The following is a 27787-nucleotide window of genomic DNA, read 5'->3' as shown; positions in this document are numbered from 1 at the left end:
TCTCCTGCCTCAGCCTCCCGAGTAGCTGGGACTACAGGCGCCCGCCACCTCGCCCGGCTGGTTTTTTGTACTTTTTTTTTAGTAGAGACGGGGTTTCACCGGGTTAGCCAGGATGGTCTCGATCTCCTGACCTCGTGATCCGCCCGTCTCGGCCTCCCAAAGTGCTGGGATTACAGGCTTGAGCCACCGCGCCCGGCCAGAAATTTCTGTTTCTTAGCCTTCTGGCAGCCACACGGTATCCAGCTGAGTAGACACAGATAAATTTTGACAAATTAGAAGCTTCTGTGGAGCACTTACTACAGTGCATTTTTCTTTTAAATTTGTGAACATTTGATGGCATGTTGTGAACATTTGATTAACTACTACTAACTCTAAATACTAGAGTTCTCCTCTGGGATTTAGAATCTTTCTGCACTAGTACTAACTCATCCATGGTATTTTCTTTGCTCTTAGAGGCCTTAGTAATGGTTTACATCAGTGTTTCAAGCAATTTCTGAACTTGCCAGATGCTTCACTATAAAAGGTGATTTGATCTTATAATGTATGGTATTCCCCCCTCTCAGATTCACAGTGTGCAAAATAAGATCTCTGAGAGATATTTCACTAAAGAAGAGATTTATTTAATGTTGTTCATCCTAGTCTCCTGAGGACCTAGGGTTTCCTTAGAATATATTTTGGGAAATGTTACTTTAATTTACTGTACATGGAGGCAACAGAATGAAGATGATTTCTCTTCTTAATTTGATTCTTATCTGTGTTGGCGTTGAACCAAAAGTAGTACTCTGCCATTCTTTCTGAGATAGGGTCTTGCTTGTTGTCCAGGCTGAAGTGCAAGTGGCACGATCACAGCTCACTGCAACCCTGACCTCCTAGGCTCAAGCGGTCCTCCCTCTTCAGCCTCCCAAGTAGCTAGGACTACAGGTGCATGTCACCACACCCAGCTATTTTTTGTCTTTTTTGTAGAGACAGGGTCTTGCTTTGTTGACCAGGCTGGTCTTGAGCTCCTGGGCTCAAGCAGTCCTTCCACTTTAGCCTCCCCAAGTGTGGGATTACAGGCATGAGCTATTGTACCTGGCTTACTCTGCAATTCTTTCTGAAAAAAATTTTTTTATTTTTTCTTTTTTTTCCTTTTCTTTTTTTTTCTTTTTTTTTTTTTTTTTGAGACAGAGGCTCGCTCTTGTTGCCCAGACTGGAGTGCAGTGGTGCAATCTCGGCTTATTGCAACCTCTGCCTCCCGGGTTCAAGCAATTCTACCTCAGCCTCCTGAGTAGCTAGGATTATAGGCACCCGCCACCACACATAGCTAAGTTTTGTATTTTTAGTAGAGATGAGGTTTCACCATGTTGGCCAGCCTGATCTCAAACTCCTGACCGCAGGTGATCTGCCCGCCTCAGCCTCCCAAAGTGCTGGGATTACAAATGTGAACCACTGTGTCCTACCTTACAAAATTTTTAAATATATATGTATATTTTTCTAAAATAGAGACAGGGTCTTGCTGTGTTGCCAGGCTGGTCCCAAACTCCTGGGCTCAAGCAGTCTTCCCATCTTAGTCTCCCAGTGTGTGGGATTACAGGCATGAACCACTGAGCCCAGTCTACTCTGCAATTCTTTATGAGAAGTAGGGAATACTGTAATAGTAGGATTCTTCTTCTTTTCTTTTTTTTAAATAACTTACAGGCTACTTCTGAAGCTAACAATTTATTTTACTTTAAAAGTCTTTAGTTGCTATTTTTATATCATGCCCTTGAATTTTGAGATACAGAATTTGTTTCTATAACTTATGGTAGTATTGACCTTAAGCAGAACCATGATGATCATGTTTTCCAAAATGAAATCAGTCTTACATATTGTCAGTGTTTTACACATTGGTTTGATGATGGAATAAAATAATTAAAAACAAAGACTGAAAAATCTGGTTGTTTGGCAAATGTTACGTAGTCCATTTACTTTCAAGCAATATGTTTCATGATCATAATTTTTAAAAAATCCTTTAAGTGCATTATTGGTTGGCCACTTCCAGTAAGTGAAAGTTGAATATTGGTGCATGCCTGTAATCCCAGCTACTTGGGAGGCTGAGGCAGGAAAATTGCTTGAACCTGGGAGGCAGAGGTTGCAGTGAGTCGAGGTCGTGCCATTGCGCTCCAGCCTGGGCAACAAAAGTGAAACGTCTCCTCAAAAAAAAAAAAAAAAAAAAAAGTTGAATATAACTTGGACATTGATATTTGAAACTTACAGAATCCTTTAATGTTTTGAATTGTCCTGGAAATCAGGATATAATATCCTTGTGAGCAGAGGAAGAACAGTTGTTGGTCATATGTGAGATTAGATCTGCCTTTCCTCCCTTCTTTGGGGAATTTTTTCTTCTTTTTTTTTTTTTTTTTTTTGAGACGGAGTCTCGCTCTGTCGCCCAGGCTGGAGTGCAGTGGCCGGATCTCAGCTCACTGCAAGCTCCGCCTCCCGGGTTCACGCCATTCTCCTGCCTCAGCCTCCCGAGTAGCTGGGACTATAGGCGCCCACCACCTCGCCCGGCTAGTTTTTTGTATTTTTTAGTAGAGATGGGGTTTCACCGTGTTAGCCAGGATGGTCTCGATCTCCTGACCTCGTGATCCACCCGTCTCGGCCTCCCAAAGTGCTGGGATTACAGGCTTGAGCCACCGCGCCCGGCCAATTTTTTCTTCTTTTAATGCAAGTACTTCTTTGACGAGTCTATTTCTTTGTGTGTATTGGCCTATTGCATCAAATCAGATGCATTCTCTTCTGAATGGAGGTACTGGACTTGATCTTAAAGGATGACATAGGGAAAAAATACTTTTTGTTTTAATTTCACTTAGGGCAAGCTTGCTTAGAAGTATAAAATGTCTGTGCTTGATACTACTGTGTTAAATTTCTTCCCTTTGTACTTTACAGTTCATTTTTTTTTTTTGAGACAGAGTCTCGCTGTGTTGGTCAGGCTGGAGTGCAGTGGCACAATCTTGGCTCACTGCAAGCTCCGCCTCCCAAGTTCATGCCATTCTCCTGCCTCGGCCCCCTGAGTAGCTGGGACTACAGCCGCCTGCAATCATGCCTGGCTAATTTTTTGTATTTTTAGTAGAGATGGGGTTTTGCCGTGTTAGCCAGGATGGTCTCTATCTCCTGACCTCGTGATCCGCCTGCCTTGGTCTCCCAAAATGCTGGGATTACAGGCGTGAGCCACCACGCCTGGCCTACAGTTCATAATTTTTATGTTTTAAAAATGAGTAACAGGCTGGGTGCTGTGGTTCACTTCTATAGTCCCAGCAGTTTGGGAGGCCAAGGCGGGAGGATTGCTGGAGCCCAGGAGTTTGAGACCAGCCTCGGCAACATGAGAAGACTTCATCTCTAGAAAACAATAAAAAAAATTAGCCAGGTGGGGTGGTGCATGGCTGAGGTTTCAGCAACTTGGGTGGCTGAGGTGGGAAGATTGCATAAGCCCAGGAGGTTGAGGCTGCAGTGAGCTCTGATCACACCACTGCACTCCAGCCTGGCTGACATAGCAAGACCCTGACTCAAAAAAACCACAAAAACAAACAAACAAACAAAAACACTTGACACATTTGCTTCCTTTGGTTTTAAGGTCACTGCACTGCTGCTATAGTTATAGAAAACTTAGTAATTTTGAAAAATCAACATCAAAAACAGATTTTAAAGTGCCAGAATATAGTTACAGCTGAATATTTTTTTTGCTAGTCTTCAAACACTGGTGTTTGTCTTTGAAATTTCATGGTAGTAGCCAAACTATAGTCACCAAATTTGCCAGTCCAAAAAGATTCATTGGTACATGAAAACATTTTTTAAAGCTTATTTTTTATTTTAAAACTTGCATAAGTTTAAGAATTAAAATGCTCCACAAGCTTATTTCCAGAGATAATTTAGTATGATTAATATTTTGATTTTCTCTCATTACTTATTTATTTATTTTTAGAGATGGAGTCTCGCTATGTTGTCCAGACTGGAGTGCAATGGCTATTCACAAGTGCAGTTGTAGCACACTATAGTATTAAATTCCTGGGCTAAAGTGATCCTCCTGCTTCAGCATCTTGGGTAGTTGGAACTACAGGTGCATGCCACTGTTCCTGGCTTTTCAGCATTAAGTGCAATCATCTTAATATAGTTGAGATTATAGTGTCCATATATGTTTGTATTTTATTTTTTCCATAGTATATAACTTTAAATTGCCAAGGAAAAACCTGAATACTCTTTTGCATTTATTCATTCAACAAATACAAATACAAATATACATGCATGTAACTATTAAACATACATATGCACACATGCATGCAAGGCACTTTGTTGGCTGCTTTGAGGGAAGATTATTGTCTTCCGGGGCACATATATAATGTAGAGCAGATAATGAAGAATGTTTGTGTTTTATTGAGGTGCAGATGATGTCTTAGTATGTTTTGTGTGGCTATAAAGGAATTCTTGGCCAGGTGCAGCAACTCATGCCTGTAATCCCAGCATTTTGGGAGGCTGAAGTGGAAAGATCTCTTGAGGCTAGTAGTTCAAAATCAGTCTGGCCAACATAGTGAAATCCTGTCTCTACAAAACAAACAACAACAACAACAAAAACAAAAAAAAGTTAGCTGCATGCTGTCGCATGTGCCTGTATTTCCAGCTACTCAAAAGGCTGAGGCAAGAAGATTGCTTGTGCCTGGAGGTTGAGGCTGCAGTGAACCAGACTTGGGCAACTACACTCTAGCCTGGGCGACAGAGTGAGACCTCATCTGAAAAAAAATAAGAGTAAAAAATTAATACCTGAGGCTGAGTAATCTATAAAGAAAAAAGGATTATTTGGCTCATGATTTTGATGATTGGAAACTTCAAGATTAGGCATCTGTATCTGGTGAGGGCATTAAGCTGCTTCCACTCATGGCAGAAGGCAAAGGGGAGCTGGCTTGTGCATGCAGAGATCACAAAGTGAGAGGCAGCAAGAGAGAGGGAGGGGCCAGTGGCAGGCCTCTTAATAACCAGATCTCACTGGAAATAATAGAGTAAGAATTCACTCACCCCCAAGGAAGGGCAAATCCCTCTATTTGTGAGGGATTTACTCCTATGACCTAAACACCTCCCATTAAGCCCCACCTCCAGTACTGGGGATCACATTTTAATGTGCAATTTGGAGGGGACAGACATCCAAATCTTAGCAGATCAGGAACCCATCTGGATTATCTAACTTTGTCTGAAAAAGTTTCTTTGTTTGTAGATTCCTCTCTTTGGTGCTAACACTTTTGGCCAGAGGAGTCCTGATGGACCGGTACTGAGCAAAGCTGAATTTGTTGAGAAAGTTCGTCAGAGTAATCAGGCCTGTCACAATGGAGATTTCCACACAGCTATTGTTCTGTATAATGAAGCCCTGGCTGTTGACCCTCAGAACTGCATCTTATACAGCAATAGATCTGCAGCCTACATGAAAATCCAGCAGTATGACAAGGCACTGGATGATGCAATCAAAGCTCGACTTCTCAATCCCAAATGGCCAAAGGTAGAAATTTTATTTATTTTCACAGAATCTTTTGTGCTGGCTTCTTACTTTAATGTAACATTTTGTGGATTTAGTGTACTTATTAATATTTTAATAATCTATACTTCAGCAAAATATAAAATGACTTCCTTGAGCTGGTACATTAGTGAAAGGCTTCCTTTTTTTTTTTTTTTTGTAGTGTGCTTTCCATGTGCAAGTTTAATTCTTTTCCTGTATGTGTGAAATTAAAATTTTTTTTCTCTGTGCCTCTTGATAAGTAAGATACATTCTAGTTCTTTATATAGGTTTTGGAACACCTCTTTGTGAATGACTATTTTAGATGAAGTATGATGATGTTTCTTTCCTTCAATTTAAAATAATTAATTTTATTCCCTGTCAATGACTGTTTATTTTCAGAATGGTATTTAATGAGGGAAATTTCTGTTTTTTCTAATAAAGCATTGTAATTATCTGTAGTCCTTGAGTAACGCAAGGCTTAGTTATTATCTTTGTTTTTTATTATATATACTTTATTTTCGGTGTGCCTGCTCCTAACCTAACCCCTAGTTTCTTTTAGAAACAATTCCTTTCCTTCCCTTTCCCTTTCCTTTCCCTTTCCCTTTCCCTTTCCCTTTCCCTTTCTCCTTTTTCCTTTTTCCTTTCTGAGACAGGCTCTTACTCTGTCACCAAGGCTGGAGTGCAGTGGTGCAGTCTTGACTCACTGCAACCTCTGCCTCCTGAGTAGCTGGGACTACAAGTATGTGCCACTATGCCCAGCTAATTTTTGTATTTTTTATAGAAACAGGGTTTCACCATGTTGCCCAGGCTGGTGTTGAACTCCTGAGCTCAGGTAATCTGCCTAACTTGGCCTCCCAAAGTGCTGGGATTACAAGTGTGAGCCACCTCGCCCAGCAGAAACAATTTCTTAAGATGCTCCTGAAGCATAGAGGGTGGGGGATAGGAGAGGGATGAAATGGGGGAATGTAGATCCAAGGATATAAAGTTGCAGATATATAGGATGAATAATTCTAGGTTTCTAATGTACCACGTGAGGACTATAGTTAATAATATTGTATTGTATTAGGGATAATTGCTAAGAGGAGATTGTAGGTTCTCTTATGACACAAATACACACAAAAAGGGTTACCATGTGAGATGATGAATATATTAATTTGATTGACTACAATAATTATTTCACTTCATATAAGTAAACAAAAATATCATGTTGTATACCTTAAATACATACAATAAAAAATACAATGTGATTGAAGTATATGCGATATTTTCCATAGAACCACAAAACCATTTCATCCCATTCTTGGTTTTCTGTTGGGTTAACAAAGGTTAATGGATATTTCCTAGAGATTTAAAATAATTTCCTAATGTCTTAATAATATGCTGTAGGGCTGAGCATCGTGGCTTATGCTTATAATCTCAGCACTTTGGGAGGCTGAGGTGGGAGGATCCCTTGAGCCCACAAGTTTGAGGCCAGACTAGGCAACATAGTGAGACTTTGTCTCTACAAAAAATACAAAAATTAGCCAGGTATGGTGGCACGCACCTGTATCCCCAGCTATTTGGGAGGCTGAGGTGAGAGGATTGCTTGAGCCCAGGAGGTAGAGGCTGCAGTGAGCCATGATTGCATCACCGCACTCTGGCCTGGGCAACAGAGTGAGACCCTGTCTCAAATATTAATAATAAAAGTCATAGTACTTTATCCTTTGACTCTGGTAGGTCTTTTTGGCCTCATTTAATGGAACTTCTAGTGTTGCTGCTGCCTTGTGAATGGTTTACTATTCTGTAATTCCCTAAAGGATTACTTTTGTAACCATAATCATTGTAAATGAAGCAAAAATTGTTGAGAAAAATTGTATATGGGCTGGGCGCGGTGGCTTATGCCTGTAATCCCAGCACTTTGGGAGGCTGAGGTGGATGGATCACCTGAGGTCAGGAGTTTGAGACCAGCCTGGCCAATGTGGTGAAACCCCCTCTCTACTAAAAATACAAAAATTAGCTGGGCGTGGTGGTGGGCGCCTGTAATCCCAGCTACTGGAGAGGTTGAGGCAGGGGAATTGCTTGAATCCCGGAGGCAGAGGTTGCATTGAGCTGAGATCGCACCACTGCACTCCAGCCTTAGCAACAAGAGTGAAGAGTCTCCAAAAAAAAAAAAAAAAAAAAAAGAAAAGAAAAAGAAAAATTGTATATGATACCATTTGTGAACTAGAATGCTGTTTGCAAAGGATAAACCTTGGTTCACATTCCTGTTCCTCCATTAATGTCAATATGGTTTTGAGTAATCTCTTAACCTCTCTGAAGTTAAGATAAATGGGAATCATAATACCTATCTTGGAAGATTGTTGCTTAAGGATTAGAGATAATTTGTAACTTGTACATAGTAGATGTTTGGTAAGTAATAGCTATGATTGTGACATTTTTACTGAAGGTTTGAATTAGATTATTCTAGCAAGGTTTTCCATATTTATCTGCCTCTGTCTCTTTCTCTCTTTAAACCTATGATTAATGCAGTGAGCCTTATAGAGAGCTTAATTTTCAAATTAAGTATCAATTCTTGTCCTTTTTTGATCCACTTATCTTGTGTTTTTCCTATATTTGTGAACACCTTTAAACTTTTATCCTTTCCATTTTTCTTTATCATTTCTACTTTCTCCTGGCACTACTTGTGACTTCTACACCCCAAAAATGGTTTTTTAAAAGTGTACTTTTATGATTATAGACAAAAAAATCACCCTTTTTGGATAATTTATATTATTGGTTTCTGATGTTTTCTCTTCACAATAAGTGAAGTTATTGTATAGTCCATTTTACATTAATATTTTAGTTCTATATTTGGCTTTAAGCAAACCTAATTTAGGAACATTTAGAATTATATAAAATATAGAGTTCATAATTGAAATCACAAAAGGTTCTTTTGATGTAGTATGATAGCAGAATTAATTTATAAGGAAATGTTCAGTACTGCATAAGAATGTTTCCTTTTATAAAAACTTGATTTTATACTTATTTTTCTAGGCATATACTCATTAGGTAAAAGAAGATTCACTTACATTTTCTTGTTATAAATGTATATCTGGTGAAATTTTGTCAATTCCTTTTTCTTTTAATTTTTGCTTTTCTACTCTTTTTTATTATAATGCTTTGCTTTTCTAAAGTCTTTATCTGAAATATTATTTTTGTCTAGTCTGGTGTGTGAAAAGCTACCTTCCAATTTTTAACTCTCTCCATAAGTATTAATGTTTTATGTAAAGATCCAAAGGCTCCAGAGATTAGATGGAGAATCTTTTATACATGTCTGTTTTATCTCATTGAAAAAATGATTTTGATGAGGTATGAACAAAGCACTGTGGGAACCCACACAAGCAGTGAGTTCAGTCTATGATACCTTATCTCCAATTGCATGCTAGATGGTTTTCTTTGATTTATCTTTATGTTTCTTCTTTTTATGTCCTATTTAAGAAACCTTTGTCTTCGCCAAGGTTACAAAGATTTTCTTCTAGAATTTTTATGTTTTTTGGCCTTTAGGTCTATGATTTATTTTGAGTTAATTTTTGGTATTGTATGAGATAAGAGTCAAAGTTAATTTTTTTCCAGATAATGATAACCATAATCCAGCAACATTTGTTTTAAAGATTATCCTTTCCCCATTGAATTATCCTGGCACCTTTGTTTGACCCTATAAATATGGAGTTATTACTAGATTCTCCATTTTATTTCACTGATTTCTATGTATATATCTAAATGCCTTAACCATAATGCCTTAATTACTATAGATGTATGATAAGTCTGATTATTAGGTATTGTAAGTCTTCCAACCTTGTTCTTTTTTTTTCCCTAAGTTGTTTTGGCTATTCTATATTTTTGCATTTCTATATAAGTTGTAGAATCAGCTTATCAATTTCTTCAAAAAACCTTTCTGGAAATTAATGGGCTTACACTGAATTAGACCAGTTTGGAGAGAATTGCCATCTTAATGTTACTGAGTCTTTGAATCCATGAACATGGTGTATTCCTCCATTTACTTAGGCCTTCTTTTATTACCTTTGCAACTTTTTGTAGTTTTCAGTGTTCAGATCTTGCAAGTCTTTTGTTAAATTTATTCCTAAGTATTTTGGTTTTTGATACTATTATAAATGGATTAACTTTGTTTTCTAACTTTCTATTAAGAATCTATAGAAATACAATGTATTTTTTGTACTTTGTGTCATGTTACCCTGTTAAATTTGCTTTTAATTTCTAGTAGAATTTTTGCAGATTCCTTGGGATTTTCTATGCACATGATGATGTCTGCAGGTAATCACAATTCTGCTTCTTCCTTTCTTTTGTGTTTGCCTTTTCTTTCTTTTTCTTTTTCTTCATTTTTTGCTCTATTGCACTGGTTAGCATGTCCAGTACAATGTTGACTAGAAGTCATGAGTGAACTTCCTTTACTCATTCCTGATCTTTGTGGGAAAGCATTGAGCTTCACATTGTTGAGCATGATGCCCTTAATCAGGTGGAGGATATTCCCTTTAATTTCTATTATGAGTGGGTGTCAAATTTTGTCTATGTTTCTTCATCTGTTGAAATAATTTTTTAGCTAGTCTGTTAATATGGGAAATTAAATTGATTTATTTGGGGATATTAAATCAACTAAATCAACTTTGGTTTTAATGGGGGTAAATTCCAGGTAGTCATTATGTATTATTATTCTTTTTATATATTGTTGGAAATGCTTTGCTAAAATTTTGTTAAGAATTTTTGCATCTATGTTTATGAGATAGTGATCTGTAGCCCTTTTTTTTTTCTCATGATGTATTTGTTTGGTTTTGGTATCAAAGTGATTCTGTCCTTATATAATGAGTTGTAAAGTGTTCTCTCTGTATTTTCTGAAAGAGTTTGTGTAGGATTGCCGTTATTTCTTCCTTAAGTATTGGATAGAATTCACCAGTCAAGCCATCTTTATCTTTATCTGTACTTTTCTTTGTTGGAAGGTTTTAATTATGAATTCAATTTCTTTGATTGATGTAGGGCTCTTCAAATTTTCTAATTCTTTTTAGATCAGTTTTGGTAATTGTTTCTTTCAAATAGTTTTTCATTTGATCTAGGTTGTCAGCTTTATTGGGATAAAGTTGTTAATATTCCTTTATTATCCTTTTTAATACCTGAAGAATCCATAGTGATGTTCTTTTTATAATTCTTGATTTTTTTTTTTTTGAGACGGAGTCTTACTGTGTCGCCCAGGCTGGAGTGCAGTGGTGCGATCTCGGCTCACTGCAAGCTCCGCCTCCTGGGTTCACACCATTCTCCTGCCTCAGCCTCCTGAGTAGCTGGGACTACAGGTGCCTACCACCACGCCGGGCGATGGGGTTTCACCGTGTTAGCCAGGATGCATTCTTGATATTGTTAATCTGCCCTTTTCTGATCAGTCTGCCTAGAGATTTATCAATTCGATTCATCTTTCTAGACAATGAGTTATTAGTCTCATTGATTTTCTATATTGTAGTACATTTTATTTTTCACTGATTTCTGCTGTTTATTATTTCCTTCTTTCTACTAATTTTGCATTTACTTTGCTTTTTGTTTTCATTTCTTAAGAAGAGAACATAGGCCATTGACTTTAGATCTTTCTTTTTTTTTAAAATATGAGCATTTAAAGCTGAATATTTCTCTTCAAGCACTGTTTTTGCTGCATCTTACAAATTTTGACATGTATTTTCATTATTATTGAGTTCCATATTTTATAATTTTCCTTGTAAACACATTGTTGATCCATGGATTATTTAGAAGTTTGTTGTTTAATTTCCAAATATTTGTGTTTTCTTAGTTATCTTTTTTTTTTTTTTTTTGAGATGGAGTCTTGCTCTGTCACCCAGGCTGGAGTGCAGTGGCGCGATCTCGGCTCCCTGCAAACTCCGCCTCCTGGGTTCATGCCATTCTCCTGCCTCAGCCTCCCAAGTAGCTGGGACTACAGGCGCCCGCCACCACGCCTGGCTAATTTTTTGTATTTTCGGTAGAGACGGGGTTTCACTGTGTTAGCCAGGATGGTCTCGATCTCCTGACCTCGTGATCCGCCTGCCTCGGCCTCCCAAAGTGCTGGGATTACAGGCGTGAGCCACCACGCCCAGCTGTTTTCTTAGTTATCTTACTGTTGATTTCTAATTTAATTTCAGTGTAGTCAAATAACGTGCTCTTTATGATATTAATGCTTTTAAATTTTCTGAGGTTTTTTTATGGCCTAGCATGTGGTTTATCCTGGGGAATATACCATCAACACTTGGACAGAACATGTATTCTGTAGTTTTGAGGTATAGTTCCATAGATATAAATGAAGTCCAGATGCTTAATCTTGTTGCTCGTATCTTCTGCATCTTTGCTGACTTTTTTGTCTTGTTATTCTATGAGTTGCTGGAATGAAGAAGTTAAAATCTTGAACTAAGATTTTGGAATTGGCTATTTATCCCTTTAATATTGTCAAGTTTTGCTTCTTATATATTGAAGCTTTCCTATTAATATATACATATAACTTTATTATATCTTCTTGATAAATAATAGCTGAGGATAAATAATAAGAGCTGAGGAGTCTAGCCTGGGCAACATAGTGAGATCATGTCTCTTAAAAAATATCTATTTTGGGCTGGGCATGGTGGCCTACACCTGTAATCCCAGCACTTTGGGAGGCCAAGGTGGGTGGATCACCTGAGGTTAGGAGTTCGAAACTAGCCTGACCAACATGGTGAAACCCTGTCTGTACTAAAAAATGCAAAAATTAGCTGGGTGCGGTGGCAGGGGCCTGTAATCTCAGCTACTCGGGAGGCTGAGGCAGGAGAATCGCTTGAACCCAAGAGGCAGAGGTTGCAGTGAGCCGAGATTGTGCCATTGCACTCAAGCCTAGGAGACAGAGCGAGACTGTGTCTCAAAAAAAATCTATTTTGTCTGATGTTAATATAGATGTTCTAGCCTTCTACTTACTCTTTGCATTATATATTTTCTTCTTTTTATATATTTCCAACCTCTCTGTGCCTTTACATTTGAAATTCATCTGTTTTGGACAATATATAGTTGTGTCTTGCTTTTTAAATCAAGTTTGTCAGTTTCTGCCAAAATTGGATTTTTTTGTTCATTTATTTTTAATGCAATTATTGCTGTTAACTTTGTGTCTACCATTGTATTATTTCTTTTTAATTTGTCCTTTCTGTTTTTGTCCCTCTGTTATTCTTTTCATGCTATTTATTGGCTTATTTGAATACTTTCTAGAGTTGATTTTTTTTTTCTCTTGAGAAAGTTTTCAATTGTTGATGTTTGACAGGTAATTATCTTGATTAGACTAGAAATGCAAACACTGTTTCTTAAGTGGAAGCTCTGGTCTCAGTTCAAATATTTTGTCTTTTGTTGAACTGCTTTGAAATTTGTTCCATACATGTGTGACTCAGCGGTTAACCAAAGATGTGAGTAGACAGAATTTGAGTATTTCTTTTCTGATTCTTTTCTTTCTGGAATCCCCTTTCCCCTTGGCCAGAGGCTGTGGTTTTCTGGCCTTCAGTGTTCTAGTTCCTCAGGCCAGAAAAACTATTTTTCTACCAGTATTTCTGTACCCTTGCTTACCATTCTTACAGTACCTGACCCTTGCACCTTGAAAATGGGAACTCACTTTACAGCTCTCTTGCTCCAAAATCTACCTGCTTCTCTTCACGCGTTAGTACTTTCAGGTAGCTTTTTAAAATATTATGTCTAAACTTTACAGTTGTTTTCTGGGTTGGGGTGAGTCCAGCAGGATCTTGCCCAGCCAGTCTCTACTGGAAGTAAAAGTGATATATTTTGAGTAATTTAATGATTCTCTTGATGTTTTGAGGTCTCTCACTAGGTTCATTGCTTCCAGTTAGCTAGTCTCATACATTTAAGATATTTATCTTATTTCCTTTTCATTCTCTGCATCAAATTGGTAAATAATTCCTTCATACTCTTTCTTTTTCTTTTCTTTTCTCTTCTTTTCTTTTTTCTTTTCTTTCTTTTTAAGAGACAGTCTTGTTCTGTCACCCAGGCTGGAGCGCAGTGGTGCCATCATGGTTCACTGCAGTTTTGAATTCCTGGGCTCAGGTGATCACCCCGCCTCAGCCTCCTGAGCAGCTGGGACTACAGGCGTGTGCCATCATACCTAGCTATTTTTTTAAAACTTTTTTTTTTTTTAGAGGTAGGGTCTTGCTATGTTGCCCAGGCTGGTCTCAAACTCCTGGACTCAAATGATCTTCTGCCTTGGCCTTCTAAAGTGCTGGGATTACAGTCATGAGCCATAGGCCCCAGCCTTTTTTCTTAAATGTATTTCATATATATCTTATACAGTTTATTTGTATTAGCACCAACCTAATAGAGTCAGTATTATTGTTCAGTTCTTATAGTTTCATTCTTACTTTGTTGTGATAACCTTTTATTGTAACATTGTTCTTGTTCAAAACCTTTTGTTGCTCAGTGTTGTCAATTGGATTGATAGTCAAGATTCTGCTCCAGTGGTCACATTTCTTCCTTTAGGAGGGGTTTTCAAAAAGTTTTTGGAAAATTGGAATTAAAAAATAAACACAAAAAGTACAAACTTTATTTCTCAACATAAGCTCAATAATGTTGAAGACTCTTTTGTAAGCAGTAATACGAACCATTTAGTCTATCCTTGTAGAACTGAGCATTCTGGAATGCAACCATGTGAAAGCAGTCTTTTTTACATGATCAACGAAAGAAAAATGGGTTCTCTTTAAATATGTTTTTAAGATTAAGGAGCAAAAAGCAGCCAGAAAGAGCCAAATCAGGATTTTAAGGTAAACGCTTAATGATTTCCAACTGAAACTCTTGAGAAATTTCTATCTTTTGAGGAGAGGAATGAGCAGGAGCGTTGTCATGGTGGAGGACTATGAAGCTTTCCCAGGCATTTTTCTGCTAAAGCTTTGGCTAACTTTCTCAGAACACTCTCATGATAAGCAGATGTTATTGTTCTTTGGCCCCATAGAAAGTCAGCAGGCACAACACCCTGAGCATCCTTAAGAACTGTTGCCATGACCTTTGTTCTTCACTGGTCTGCTTTTGCTTTGACTGGACCACTTCTACTTTTTGGTAGCCATTGCTTTGATTGTGCTTTGTCTTCAGGATCACACTGGTAAAGCCATGTTTCATCTCTGGTTTCAATTCTTCAGTTCTTCAAAGAACTGTTTTAGGATCTCTATCCCACTTGTTTAAAATTTCCACTTGTTTGAAATTTCCATTGAAAGCTCTGCTTTTGTCTGTAGCTGATCTGGTACAACAGTTTTGGCACTGCCGAGTGCAAAGTTTGCTCAACTTTAATTTTTCAGTCAGAATTATGTAAGCTGAATCAGTTGAGCTGTCTATGATGTTGGCTATTGTTTCTTTTTCTTTCTTTTTTTTTTTTTGAGACAGAATTCTGCTCTGTTGCTCAGGCTGGAGTGCTAAGCTCACTGCCACCTCTGCCTCTCTTGTTCAAACAATTCTGCCCCAGCCTCCTGAGTAGCTGGCATTATGGGTGCGCACCACCACGCCCAGCTCATTTTCATATTTTTAGTAGAGACAGGGTTTCACCATGTTGGTCAGGCTGGTCTCGAACTCCTGATCTCGTGGTCTGCCTGCCTCGGCCCCCCAAGTGCTGGGATTACAGGCGTGAGCCACTCTGCCCAGCTGATGCTGGCTGTTGTCTCTCCTGCTAGTTGTTGATCCTCTTCAATTAGAGCAGGAATAAGGTGGTTTTTTTCATTGTAAATTGATACAGATGATCTGCTGCTGTGGACTTTATCTTCAACGTGGTCTTGTCCCTTCTTAAAATAAGTTATCTATTTGTAAACTGTTGACTTCTTTGGGTATGGTCCCCACAATTTTTTTTGTAAAGCATCTATTATTTTTCCACCCTGGCTTTACTATAAATTTGATGTTTGTTTTGCTTTGCTTTGATTTTAGCAGAATTTATTTTGCTCTGATAGGGACTGTTTCTAAACTTATGTTTTATTCTTCATAGTGCCTCAAGTTAGATCCTGTTCAGACATGTTATAACAAGTTAGAGTTTATTTTGATCAGAAATTTTTTGAAATCCATGCATAGTTTTTGCATAATACACATTTTCCATGAGCTTTTTGAGGACCCTTTGTATTGCTTACTGCTCTGCTGACAAACATGCTCTCCTTTTCCTTTTTTCTTCTTCCTCCTCGTTTATATCAGTTGATGTATAGTGGTAACTGAAATTTGAATTGTGTTGTTAGGGGACTGGTATTATTTAATTGCGATAACTGAAATTCATGTATATTGGCATAATACACATGTGAAGTGAGGTCTGCTAGTACTTTGGAATTCAGTCTAGGTTTGTTCCTCCTTGTTAGCTGAAGTCTTTGACATCCCTAAGCCTCAATTTTTCCTTTTGTGTCTGGGTTAACATTACATACCTTGAAGTATTGTAGTGAGGATTAAATTAATGTTAGGCACGTAGCAGAGAGTTTTTTATATACAAGTTGGTTATATGTGATATTATATATGATTATATGATAATACATCATGATTATTAATGTGATGATGATCATCATGATGATGTTAATAATCACCCTATATTTATATACACATGCTTTTTAGTAAAACTACCCAGTTGTTTTTGAGCATTTTCTTTCCTTTATAATAATCTCAGTAATCTTCTGAATCCTTAAAATTCCTATTGATTAGCTTTTTAAGTTTTTTAATGTGTTGATTCCAAAATGGGTAAAACATTCTGTTGAGATATTTCTGCTGCAGAGGGAAAAGGAAGAATTATTTTTCACCACATATATAGAATATATATGCTTGTGAATAGTTTATCAGATCCTATTAATATAGGATCCTATAAATGTAGCTTGCTGTTTAATATATGTGATATATTTTCTTTATTTCAATTCATAAACATCGATTAGGCACTTACTATAAGCAAGCACTGTTTATTTTGCTGCTGTCTTCTCTGGTAATGGTATTTATTTTATTTTTTTTTCTTGTTAATTTGGCATTTTGACCTTTTTCATTGTTTCAGTATCCTACCTCTTTGCTATTATTATTATTATGATTTTTTGAGACAGAGTCTCACTCTATCACCCAGGAATGCAGTGGCACGATCTCACTGCAACCTCTGCAGTGGCTCACTGCAACCTCTGCTTCCCAGGTTCAAACGATTCTCCTGCCTCAGCCTCCCAAGTAGCTGGGATTACAGGCATGTGCTACTATGTCTGGCTAATTTTTATATTTTTAGTAAAGACAGGGTTTTACTATGTTGGCCAGGCTGGTTTCAAGCTCCTAGCCTTAGGTGATCCACCTGCCTCAGCCTCCCGAAGTGCTGGGATTACAGGCGTGAGCCACTGTACAGGCGTGAGCCACGCCTGGCCTGATTTTTTTTTTTTAAATGTATTTTTGGTTTGCACTTGTGTCCACTAACTTTTGCTTTATAAAAACATCATTCCAAAAGGTAGTGGCTTAAAACAACAACCATTGATTGATTGATTGATTGAGATGGAGTTTTTGCTCTTGTTGACCAGGCTGGAGTGCAGTGGTGTGATCTCGGCTCGTTGCAACCTCTGTCTTCTGGGTTCAAGCAATTCTCCTGCCTCAGCTTCCCGATTATCTAGGATTACAGGCACTCACCACCACGCCTGGCTAATTTTTTTGTATTTTTAGTAGAGATGGGGTTTCATCATGTTGACCAGGCTGGTCTTGAACTCCTGACCTCAGATGATCCACCTGCCTCGGCCTCCCAAAGTGCTGGGATTATGGGCATGAGCTACTGTGTCTGGCCAACAACCACCATCTATTAAGCTCAAGATTTTGTAGGTCAGCTGAGTGACTCTTCTGAACTGCTCTGACTCAACTGATTTCTGCTGGTCTTTCTCATATGTTTGAGGTACACTAGAAGTTTGGCTGGTGATTAGAATATCTAGGACAGTCTCACATTTCTGGCAGTTGGTGTGCTTTTGGCCAGGAGAACAATGGCAACTGGGCCATGTGTCTCTCATCCTCTAGCAGATTTTGCTGGGGTTCTTTGCATGGCAGTTGTTGAATTCCAAGAACTGTAAGAGAGTGCAAACACAATTGCATAGCTTTATTAAAGTCTGTTTGTACTACATTTGTTATTCTCCCATTGGCCAAAGCAATTCATATGGCTAAGTGCAAAGCAGAAGAGGAAGAATTTGTGACTATTCTTATAATTCACCTCAGTATTCTTTGTCGGATCATATGCATATTACGGTACATGTTCATGTACCTTCATTCGTAGACCATATCATATCCTCCCTTTATTTCTTTTCTTGACATAGGGTCTCACTCTGTCAGCCAGGCTGGAGTGCAGTGCTGTGATCACAGCTCACTGCAGTCTCAAACTCCCAGCCTCAAAAGATTCTCCCACCTTAGTCTCCAGAGTAGCTGGGACTACAGTGTGTGCTAATTGTTAGCACACAGGACTACACCTGGCTAACTGTTAATTTTTTTTTTTTTTTAAAAGGGTCTCCCTGTGTTACCCAGGCTGGTCTTGAACACTGGGGCTCAAGTGATCCTCCCACCTTGGCCTCCCAAAGTACTGGGATTACAGGCGTGAGCCACCAACCCGTGTCTCATATCCCTTTTTAATTATATCTACTCTAATTTAGCTTTTTATCCTTTATCTTTCTGTTTTGGAATTTTCTTGAATCCCATCTTTTCAGATAAGTCAGTTGATAAGTAGTTGTTATTACTTTAGTGTAAATAATGAGTTACAGAAATGGTTATGTTCTTCAAGGATATCTTCAAGGGTATCAATGGAAAAGAACCCAAAGGAATGGTGAATTTTCATGTGGTATATAACACTACATAAAGGAAGATTTCATAGTGAGACTTTCCTATTAATTTTAAAGCACATGATAAAATACCTCCTCTTTCTGTATGGATTGAAAGCTTTTCTTGTATTCTTGTTCATTGATTATACCTGATGACAGAATTTTTTTTTTTTTTTTTTTTGAGACAGGATCTTGCTCTGTCACTCATGGTGGAGTGCAGTGGCATGATCACAGCCCACTGCAGCCTTTACAGTCATCCTTCTGCCTCAGACTCCCAAGTAGTTCGGACTACAGGCGCATGCCACTATGGCTAATTTTTGTACTTTTTGTAGAGATGGGGTTTCACTATGCTGCCCAAGCTGGTCTCAAGCTCTTGAGCTTAAGCAGTCCACTCGCCTTGGCCTCCCAGTGCTTGGATTGCAGGCATGAACCACCTCATCTGTCCGTGATGACAGAATTCTATCATCAGGTATAATACCTGAATACAGAGTATTACACCTTATCTGTCAAGTATTATACCTGATGATAGAGTCACACTAAGAAAAAAATGTTTAAACATATCTTGACCTTACGTTTCCCTAGTATTATAATAGTAATAAAATAGAATAGCTGTTATTGAATGCTTATTACGACAGGCTTGTTCAAATCCTTTTATTTGTGATATCAATTTTATACTCACAATAATCTTATGAGGTAGATATTATTTTTATCACTACTTTATAAAAGAGAACATTTATACTTAGTGGGAGATTATATACTTGTCTAGGACATCTAGTTATTAACTGAAAGATTTGGATTTAAACCCAGGTCAATGTGATTCTGAAGACTTTGTACTTAATTACTATACCATACTACTTCCCTGGACAAAGGAGTCCATTGTTTAGGGACTCAAGAATCCAGAATTCTCTTTCAAGTTCTAACACCAATATGTCCAAATGATGTTGCAGAGACTATTCAATTTTAGTTTCCTGTAATATACACCAGAGTCTGAGATTGCAATTTACTGATTTTTTTCCCTCCAATTCAGGTCTGCTTTTGAGTCCCTCTAGTGAATTTTTTAAAATTATACTTTAAGCTCTGGGGTACATGTGCAGAATGTGCAAGTTTGTTACATAGGTATACACATGCCATGGTGGTTTGCTGCACCCAATCAACCTGTCATCAAGATAAGGTATTTCTTCTAATGCTATCCTTCCCCAAGCCCCCCACCCCCCTACAGGCCCTGGTGTGTGATGTTTCCCTCCCTGTGTCCATTTGTTCTCATTGTTGAAATCCCACTTATGAGTGAGAACATGTGGTGTTTGATTTTCTGTTCTTGTGTTAGTTTGCTGAGAATGATGGTTTCCAGCTTCATCCATGTCCCTGCAAAGGACATGAACTCATCCTTTTTTATGGCTGCATAGTATTCCATGGTATATATGTGCCACATTTTCTTTATCCAGTCTATCATTGATGGGCATTTGGGTTAGGTCCAAGTCTTTGTTTTTGTGAATAGTATCGCAATAAACATATACATGCATGTGTCTTTATAGTAGAATGATTTATAATCCTTTGGGTATATTCCCAGTAATGGGATTGCTGAGTCAAATGGTATTTCTAGTTCTAGATCCTTGAGGAATTGCCACACTGTCTTCCACAATGGTTGAACTAATATACACTCCTGCCAACAGTGTAAAAGTGTTCCTATTTCTCCATATCCTCTCCAGCATCTGTTGTTTCCTGACTTTTTAATAATCGCCAGTCTAACTGGTATGAGATGGTATCTCATTGTGGTTTTGATTTGCATTTCTCTAATGACCAGTGATTATGAGCCTTTTTTCATATGTTTGTTGGCTGCATAAATGTCTGCTTTTGTGAAGTGTCTGTTCATATCCTTTGCCCACTTTTTGATGGGTTTGTTTGTTTTTTTCTTGTAAATTTGTTTAAGTTCTTTGTAGATTCTGGATATTAGCCCTTTGTCAGATGGATAGATTGTAAAAGTTTTCTCCCATTCTGTAGGTTGCCTATTCACTCTGATGATAGTTTCTTTTTGCTGTGCAGAAGCTGTTTAGTTTAATTAGATCCTATTTGTCAATTTTGGCTTTTGTTGCCATTGCTTTTGGTGTTTAAATTATGAAGTCTTTGCCCAAGCCTATGTCTTAAATTTATTACCTAGGTTTTCTTCTAGGTTTTTTATGGTTTTAGGTCTTAGGTTTAAGTCTTTAATCCATCTTGAGTTAATTTTTGTGTAAGGTGTAAGGAAGGGGTCCAGTTTCAGTTTTCTGCATATGGCTAGCCAGTTTTCCCAACACCATTTATTAAATAGGGAATCCTTCCCCCATTGCTTGTTTCTGTCAGGTTTGTCAAAGATCAGATGGCTGTGGATGTGTGGCATTATTTCTGAGGCCTCTGTTCTGTTCCATTGGTCTATATATCTGTTTTGGTACCAGTACCATGCTGTTTTGGTTACCGTCGCCTTGTATATAGTATATATATATAGTTTATATATATATAAACTATATATAGTTTGAAGTATATATATATACACTTATATATATATATAGTATATTTTGAAGTATAGTTCGTAGTATACTTTGAAGTCAGGTAGCGTGATACCTCCAGCTTTGTTCTTTTTGCTTAGGATTGTCTTGGCTATGCGGGCTCTTTTTTGGTTCCATATGAAGAATTCTGTGAAGAAAGTTAATGGTAGCTTGATGGGGATAGCAGTGAATCTATAAATTACTTTGGGCAGTATGGCCATTTTCACAATATTGATTCTTCCTATCCATGAGCATGGAATGTTTTTCCATTTATTTGTGTCTTCTGTTATTTCCTTGAGCAGTGGTTTGTAGTTCTCCTTGAAGAGGTCCTTCACATCCCTTGTAAGTTGTATTCCTAGGTATTTTATTCTCTTTGTAGCAATTGTAAACGGGAGTTCACTCATGCTTTGGCTGTGTGTCTGTTATTGGTGTATAGGAATGCTTGTGATTTTTGCACATTGATTTTATATCCTGAGACTGCTGAAGTTGCTTATCAGCTTAAGGAGATTATGGGCTAAGATGATGGGGTTTTCTAAATATACAATCATGTCATCTGTAAACAGAGACAATTTGACTTCTTCTTTTCCTATTTGAATATCCTTTATTGCTTTCTCTTGCCTGATTGCTCTGGCCAGAACTTCCAATACTGTGTTGACTAGGATTGGTGAGAAAGGGCATCCTTGTCTTGTGCCTGTTTTCAAAGGGAATGCTTCCAGTTTTTGCCCATTCAGTATGATATTGGCTGTATGTTTTCATAAATACCTAGTTTATTGAGAGTTTTTATCATGAAGGAGTGTTGAATTTTGTTGAAGGCCTTTCCTGCATCTATTGAGATAATCATGTGGTTTTTGTCACTGGTTCTGTTTATGTGATGGATTACATTTATTGATTTGCATACGTTGAACCAGCCTTGCATTCCAGGGATGAAGCTGACTTGATCGTGGTGGGTAAGCTTTTTGGTGTGCTGCCGGATTCGGTTTGCCTGTATTTTATTGAGGATTTTTGCATCAATGTTCATCAGGGATATTGTCCTCAAATTTTCTTTTTTGTTGTGTCTCTGCTCAGTGTTGGTATCAGGATGATGCTGGCTTCATTAAATGAAGTAGGGAGAATTCCCTCTTTTTCTATTGTTTGGAATAGTTTCAGAAGGAATGGTACCAGCTCCTCTTTGTAACTCTGGTAGAAGTTGGCTGTGAATCCATCTGGTCCTGGACTTTTTTTTCGTTGGTAGGCTATTAATTACTGTCTTAATTTCAGAACTTGTTATTGGTCTATTCAGGGATTCAACTTCTTCCTGGTTTAGTCTTAGGAGGTTGTATGTGTCCAGGAATTTATCCATTTCTTCTAGTTTTTTAGTTTATTTGCACAGAGATGTTTGTAGTATTCTCTGATGGTAGTTTGTATTTCTGTCGGATCAGTGGTGATATCTCCTTTATCAATTTTTATTGCATTTTTTTGATTCTTCTCTCTTTTCTTCTGTATTAGTCTAGCCAGTGGTTGATCTATTTTGTTGATCTTATCAAAAAACCAGCTCCTGGATTTATTGATTTTTTGAAGGGTTTTTCATGTCTCTATCTCCTTCAGTTCTGCTCTGATCTTAGTTATTTCTTATCTTCTGCTAGCTTTTGAATGTGTTTGCTCTTGCTTCTCTAGTTCTTTTAATTTTGATGTTAGAGTGTCAATTTTAGATATTTTATGCTTCCTCTCATGGGCATTTAGGGCTATAAATTTTTCTCTAAACACTACTTTAAATGCATATCAGAGATTCTGGTACATTGTGTCTTTGTTCTCATTGGTTTCAAAGAACATCTTTATTTCTGCCTTACTTTTGTTATTTACCCAGTAGTCATTCAGGAGCAAGTTGTTCAGTTTCCATGTAGTTGTGTGGTTTTCAGTGAGTTTCTTAATCCTGAGTTCTAGTTTGATTGCACTGTGGTCTGAGAGACAGTTTGTTATAATTTCCATTCTTTTGCATTTGCTGAGGAGTGTTTTACTTCCAATTATGTGGTCAATTTTGGAATAAGTGTGATGTGGTGCTGAGAAGAATGTATATTCTGTTGATTTGGGGTGGAGAGTTCTGTAGATGTCTATTGGGTCTGCTCGGTCCAGAGCTGAGTTTAAGTTCTGAATATCCTTGTCAATTTTCTGTCTCATTGATCTAATATTGACAGTGGGGTATTAAAGTCTCTCACTGTTATTGTGTGGGAGTCTAAGTCTCTTTGTAGGTCTCTAAGGACTTGCTTTATGCTGGGTGTTCCTGTATTAGGTGCATATATATTTAGGATAGTTAGCTCTCTGGTTGCAATAATCCCTTTACTGTTATGTAATGGCCTTCTTTGTCTCTTTTGATCTTTGTTGGTTTAAACTCTGTTTTATCAGAGACTAGGATTGCAACCCCTGCTTTTTTTTGCTTTCCATTTGCTTGGTAAATATTCCTCCATCCCTTTATTTTGATCCTATCTGTAACTTTGCATGTGAGATGGGTCTCCTGAATACAGCACACTGATGGGTCTTGACTCTTTATCCAATTTGTCGATCTGTGTCTTTTAAATGGGGCATTTAGCCCATTTACATTAAGGTTAATATTGTGTGAATTTGATCCTGTCATTACAATGCTATCTGGTTATTTTGCCCGTTAGTTGATGCAGTTTCTTCAGAGTGTCAATGGTCTTTACAATTTGGTATGTTTTTGCAGTGGCAGGTACCGGTTGTTTCTTTCCATGTTTAGTGCTTCCTTCAGGAACTCTTTTTTTTTTTTTTTTGAGACGGAGTCTCGCTCTGTCGCCCGGACTGGAGTGCAGTGGCCGGATCTCAGCTCAGTGCAAGCTCCGCCTCCCGGGTTTACGCCATTCTCCTGCCTCAGCCTCCCGTATAGCTGGGACGACAGGCACCCGCCACCTCGCCCGGCTAGCTTTTTGTATTTTTTAGTAGAGACGGGGTTTCACCGTGTTAGCCAGGATGGTCTCGATCTCCTGACCTCGTGATCCGCCCGTCTCGGCCTCCCAAAGTGCTGGGATTACAGGCTTGAGCCACCGCGCCTGGCCCTCAGGAACTCTTATAAGGCAGGTCTGGTGGTGACAAAATCTTTTGCATGCGTTTGTCTGTAAAGGATTGTATTTCTCCTTCACCTTTGAAGCTTAGTTTGGCTGGATATGAAATTATGAGTTGAAAATTCTTTTCTTTAAGAATGTTGAATATTGGCCCCCACTCTGTTCTGGCTTGTAGCATTTCTGCAGAGAGATCTGCTGTTAGTCTGATGGGCTTCCCTTTGTGGGTAACCCAACCTTTCTCTCTGGCTGCCCTTATCCTTTTTTCCTTCATTTCAACCTTGGTAAATCTGACGCTTATGTGGCTTGGGGTTGCTCTTCTCGAGGAGTGTCTTAGTGGTGTTCTCTATATTTCCTGAATTTGAATGTTGGCCTGTCTTGCTAGGTTGGGGAAGTTCTCTTGGATAATATCCTGCAGAGTGTTTTCCAACTTGGTTCCATTTTCCTTGTCACTTTCAGGTACACCAATCAAACATAGATTGGGTCTTTTCACATAGTGCCATATTTCTTGGAGGCTTTGTTCGTTCCTTTTCCTTCTTTTTTATCTAATCTTGCCTTCTCACTTTATTTCATTAAGTTGATCTTCAATCTTTGATATTTTTTTCTTCCACTTGATCAATTCAGCTATTGATACTTGTGTATGCTTCGTGAAGTGCTCGTGCTGTGTTTTTCTGCTTCATCACGTCATTTATGTTCTTCTCTAAACTGGTTATTCTGGTTAGCAATTTGCCTAACCTTTTTTCAAGGTTCCTAGCTCCCTTGCATTGGGTTTGAAAATGATCCTTTAGCTCGGAGGAGTTGGTTATTACCCACCTTCTGAAGCCTACTTCTGTCAATTTGTCAAACTCATTCTCCATCCAGTTTTGTTCCCTTGCTGGCAAGGAATTGTGATCTTTTGGAGGAGAAGAAGTGTTCTGGCTTTCGGAATTTTCAGCCTTTTTGCACCGGTTTCTCCGCATCTTCATGGATTTATCTACCTTTGGTCTTTGATAGGGTCTCCAAGTGGACTTCCTCTTTTGTTGATGTTGATGCTATTCCTTTCTGTTTGTTTTCCTTCTAATAGTCAGGGTTCTCTGCTGCAGGTCTGTTGGAGTTTGCTGGAGGTCCACTTTAGACCCTGTTTGCCTGAGTATCACCAGCAGAAGCTGCAGAACAGCAAAGATTGCTGCTTGTTCCTTCCTCTGGAAGCTTCTTTCCAGAGGGGCACCGCCAGATGCTAGCCAGAGCTTTCCTGTATGAGGTGTCTGTTGGCCCCTACTGGGAGGTATCTCCCAGTCAGGACACATGGGAGTCAGGGACTGACTTGAGGAAGCAATCTGACCCGTAGCTGAGCTTGAACGCTGTGCTGGGAGATCCGCTGCTCTCTTGAGAGCTGTCAGGCAGGGATGTTTAAGTCTGCTGAAGCTGCGCCCACAGCCACCCCTTCCCCTACGTGCTTTGTCCCAGGGAGATGAGGGTTTTATCTATAAGCCCTTGACTGGGGTTGCTGCCTTTTTTTCAGAGATGCCCTGCCTGGAGAGGAGGAATCTAGAGAGGCAGTCTGGCCACAGTGGCCTTGCTGAGCTGCAGTGGGCTATACCCAGTTCAAACTTCCTGGTGACTTTGTTTACACCATGAGGGTAAAACTGTCTTCTCGAGCCTCAGCAATGGCAGACACCTGTCCCCCAACCAAGCTCGAGTGTCCCAGGTTGACCTCAGACTTCTGTGCTGGCATTGAGAATTTCAAGCCAGTGGATTTTTACTTGCTGGGCTCGGTGGGGGTGGAACCCACCAAGCCAGACCACTTGGCTCCCTGACTGCAGCCTCCTTTCCAGGGGGCGTGAATGGTTCTGTCTCTCTGGCATTCCAGGCACCACTGGGGTATGGAAGAAACAAAACCAACCAACCAACCAACCAAACAAACAAAAAAAACTCCTGTAGCTAGCTTGGTGTCTGCCCAAACGGCCACCCAGTTTTGTGCTTGAAACCCAGGGCCCTGGTGGCATAGGTATTGGAGGGAATCACCCGGTCTGTGGGTTGCAAAGACCATGAGGAAAGTGCAGTGTCTGGGCTGGAGTGCACTGTTTACAGTCCCTCACGGCTTCCCTTGGCTAGGGCAGGGAATTCCCCGACCCCTTGTGCTTCCTGGGTGAGGCGATGCCTCACCCTGCTTCAGCTCACCCTCTGTGGGCTGTACCCACTGTCCAACCAGTCCCAATGAGGTGAATCGGGTACTTCAGTGGGAAATGCAGAAATCACCTGCTTTCTGCTTCGGTCTCGCTGGGAGCTCCAGACCGGAGCTGTTCCTATTCGGCCATCTTGCCAGCAATCCCCGCGAATTTTTTATTATGTATTTTTTAATTCCGGAGTTATTTGGTTTTCAAAAAACATACTTTCTTTTTATTGATATTCTCCATTTGGTAAGATATTGCTCACGTTTTCCTTTAATTCTTTAGACATAGTTTCCATAGAGCATGTTTTTAATGGCTAATTTAGTATCTTCATCTAGTAAGTCCAATATCTTGATTTTATCATCATGAACAGTTTCTATTACTGCTTTTTTCCCCCCAGTGTATGGGCAGTACTTTCCTGTTTCTATTTATGTTTCATCATTTTTTGTTGAAAACTGGACATTTTAGGTAATATAATGTGGTAACTTTGGAAATCAGATCTCCCTCTCTCCCAGAGTTTGTTGTTGTTGTTTTTGGTTTTTGTGTGTTAGTGACTTTCCTAAACTAACTCTTTAAAATCTCTATTCTTTGTCATGTGTATCTACTGAAGTCTGCTCAGGTAGCATAGTCCTCAGCTCAATAGAGATTTCTTAAATGCCTTGAACTACTAAGTTTCCCAGCCTTTGCCAAAGAGTTCCCTGTGTATGTTTGGACACACCTTCAGCACTCTGGTAGATTACAACTCTTAGCCTTCACTTCCCATTTGTGTAGAACCTCAAGGACAGCCAGATGAGAGATTAGGAGCTTCTTAGGTCCTTCTTGGGTATGCACATAGTACTGCACATTTTTAGATTCCCAGGGATATTTTGGAGTTTTAAAAGCCCCATAGGGACATCTCATTATCCAGATTTTTCTTTTAAAGTTTTTCATTAAACTCTTGTTTACCCAGTATGTATTGCTGCATCAGGCAGTTGTGATGTTAAGCAGTTGCCACTGATTTTATTTGACAGATGCCCTGTGAAGAGGGTTGTTCACACAGCTACCTCTGAGTTAGGCCGAATATAGTCTTATGAATGGAACTTCTCTAGGGAGCTGCCAGACAGGTCAAATAGTGGTAATTTTCTGGGGGTAGGGTATTTTGAAGAGGTCCAAACGATTTTGATCCCTCTGTTTACTCCTAAGCTTCTGGTTTTCATACCCATTTTGGTGAGAAGGCTGCTGGTTTTCAAGTCGATCACATAGGTGGAGAAAAAGGGATAGAAATAGTGCAAGTTAAAAACCCCACAAAGCTTGCTGCTTTTACTGAGATTCAGCTGTTTCTTTTGAAGAAACACTTCTTGGGTTGGTACAGTTTGTTGGTTAATTTCTGAAATCCTGAAAAAGTTGATTTTAACAAGTTCTGCTAGTGTTCTCATTGCTTTTGTGGAAGAGCAGATTTTTGGAAGGCTTTACTCTGCCCTTTTGGAAGTGCTTTTCCACAGTTTAATTTATGGGAAAGTATAAACAACCACTGTGAGGGAAATGGAAAGTAGGAGAGTGAAAGCAGAAGCAGGGAGGCTAATGATGAAGCTAACTTGGACTAGAGTAGTGGAAATGGAGAGAACCTGAGGGATTTGGGATATGCTTTGTAAAGACCTAGTGAACTTCATGAGTGAAAGGCAGATCCTCATAATAATCATCTGTTATAGGTGGTGCTATCTGTATTTTAAAGGTAAGGTAAGATTCAGGGAGATTTAAGTAATTTGCCCAGAGTTACAGAGTGAGAGAAAAAAAAATCAGAATTAGAACCTCT

The 27787-nt window shown here is 38.9% G+C and overlaps 1 protein-coding gene across 9 annotated transcripts in view; it reads left to right on the top strand.

The window, feature by feature from the left end:
- Positions 1 to 27787, top strand: part of LOC105495739 (tetratricopeptide repeat domain 28) — a 715636-nt gene that overhangs the window by 39352 nt on the left and 648497 nt on the right. For 7 of the 9 annotated variants that reach the window (XR_011614279.1, XM_071080884.1, XM_071080883.1 and 4 more), the window contains exon 2: positions 5222 to 5500. The exons of 1 other annotated variant lie outside the window; for it this stretch is intronic. Coding sequence is in view for 7 of the 8 variants with exons in the window: in XM_071080884.1 (XP_070936985.1) it covers positions 5222 to 5500 (279 nt within the window). In the remaining variant the exon portion in view is untranslated. Of the gene's footprint in view, positions 1 to 5221; positions 5501 to 27787 lie in introns of those variants that run through there. One more of the 9 variants, XM_071080885.1, reaches the window with a different exon arrangement.

Source organism: Macaca nemestrina, chromosome 15, assembly GCF_043159975.1.
Source record: "Macaca nemestrina isolate mMacNem1 chromosome 15, mMacNem.hap1, whole genome shotgun sequence".
NCBI lineage: Eukaryota > Metazoa > Chordata > Mammalia > Primates > Cercopithecidae > Macaca > Macaca nemestrina.
This window is presented reverse-complemented; position numbering and strand designations above follow the sequence as displayed.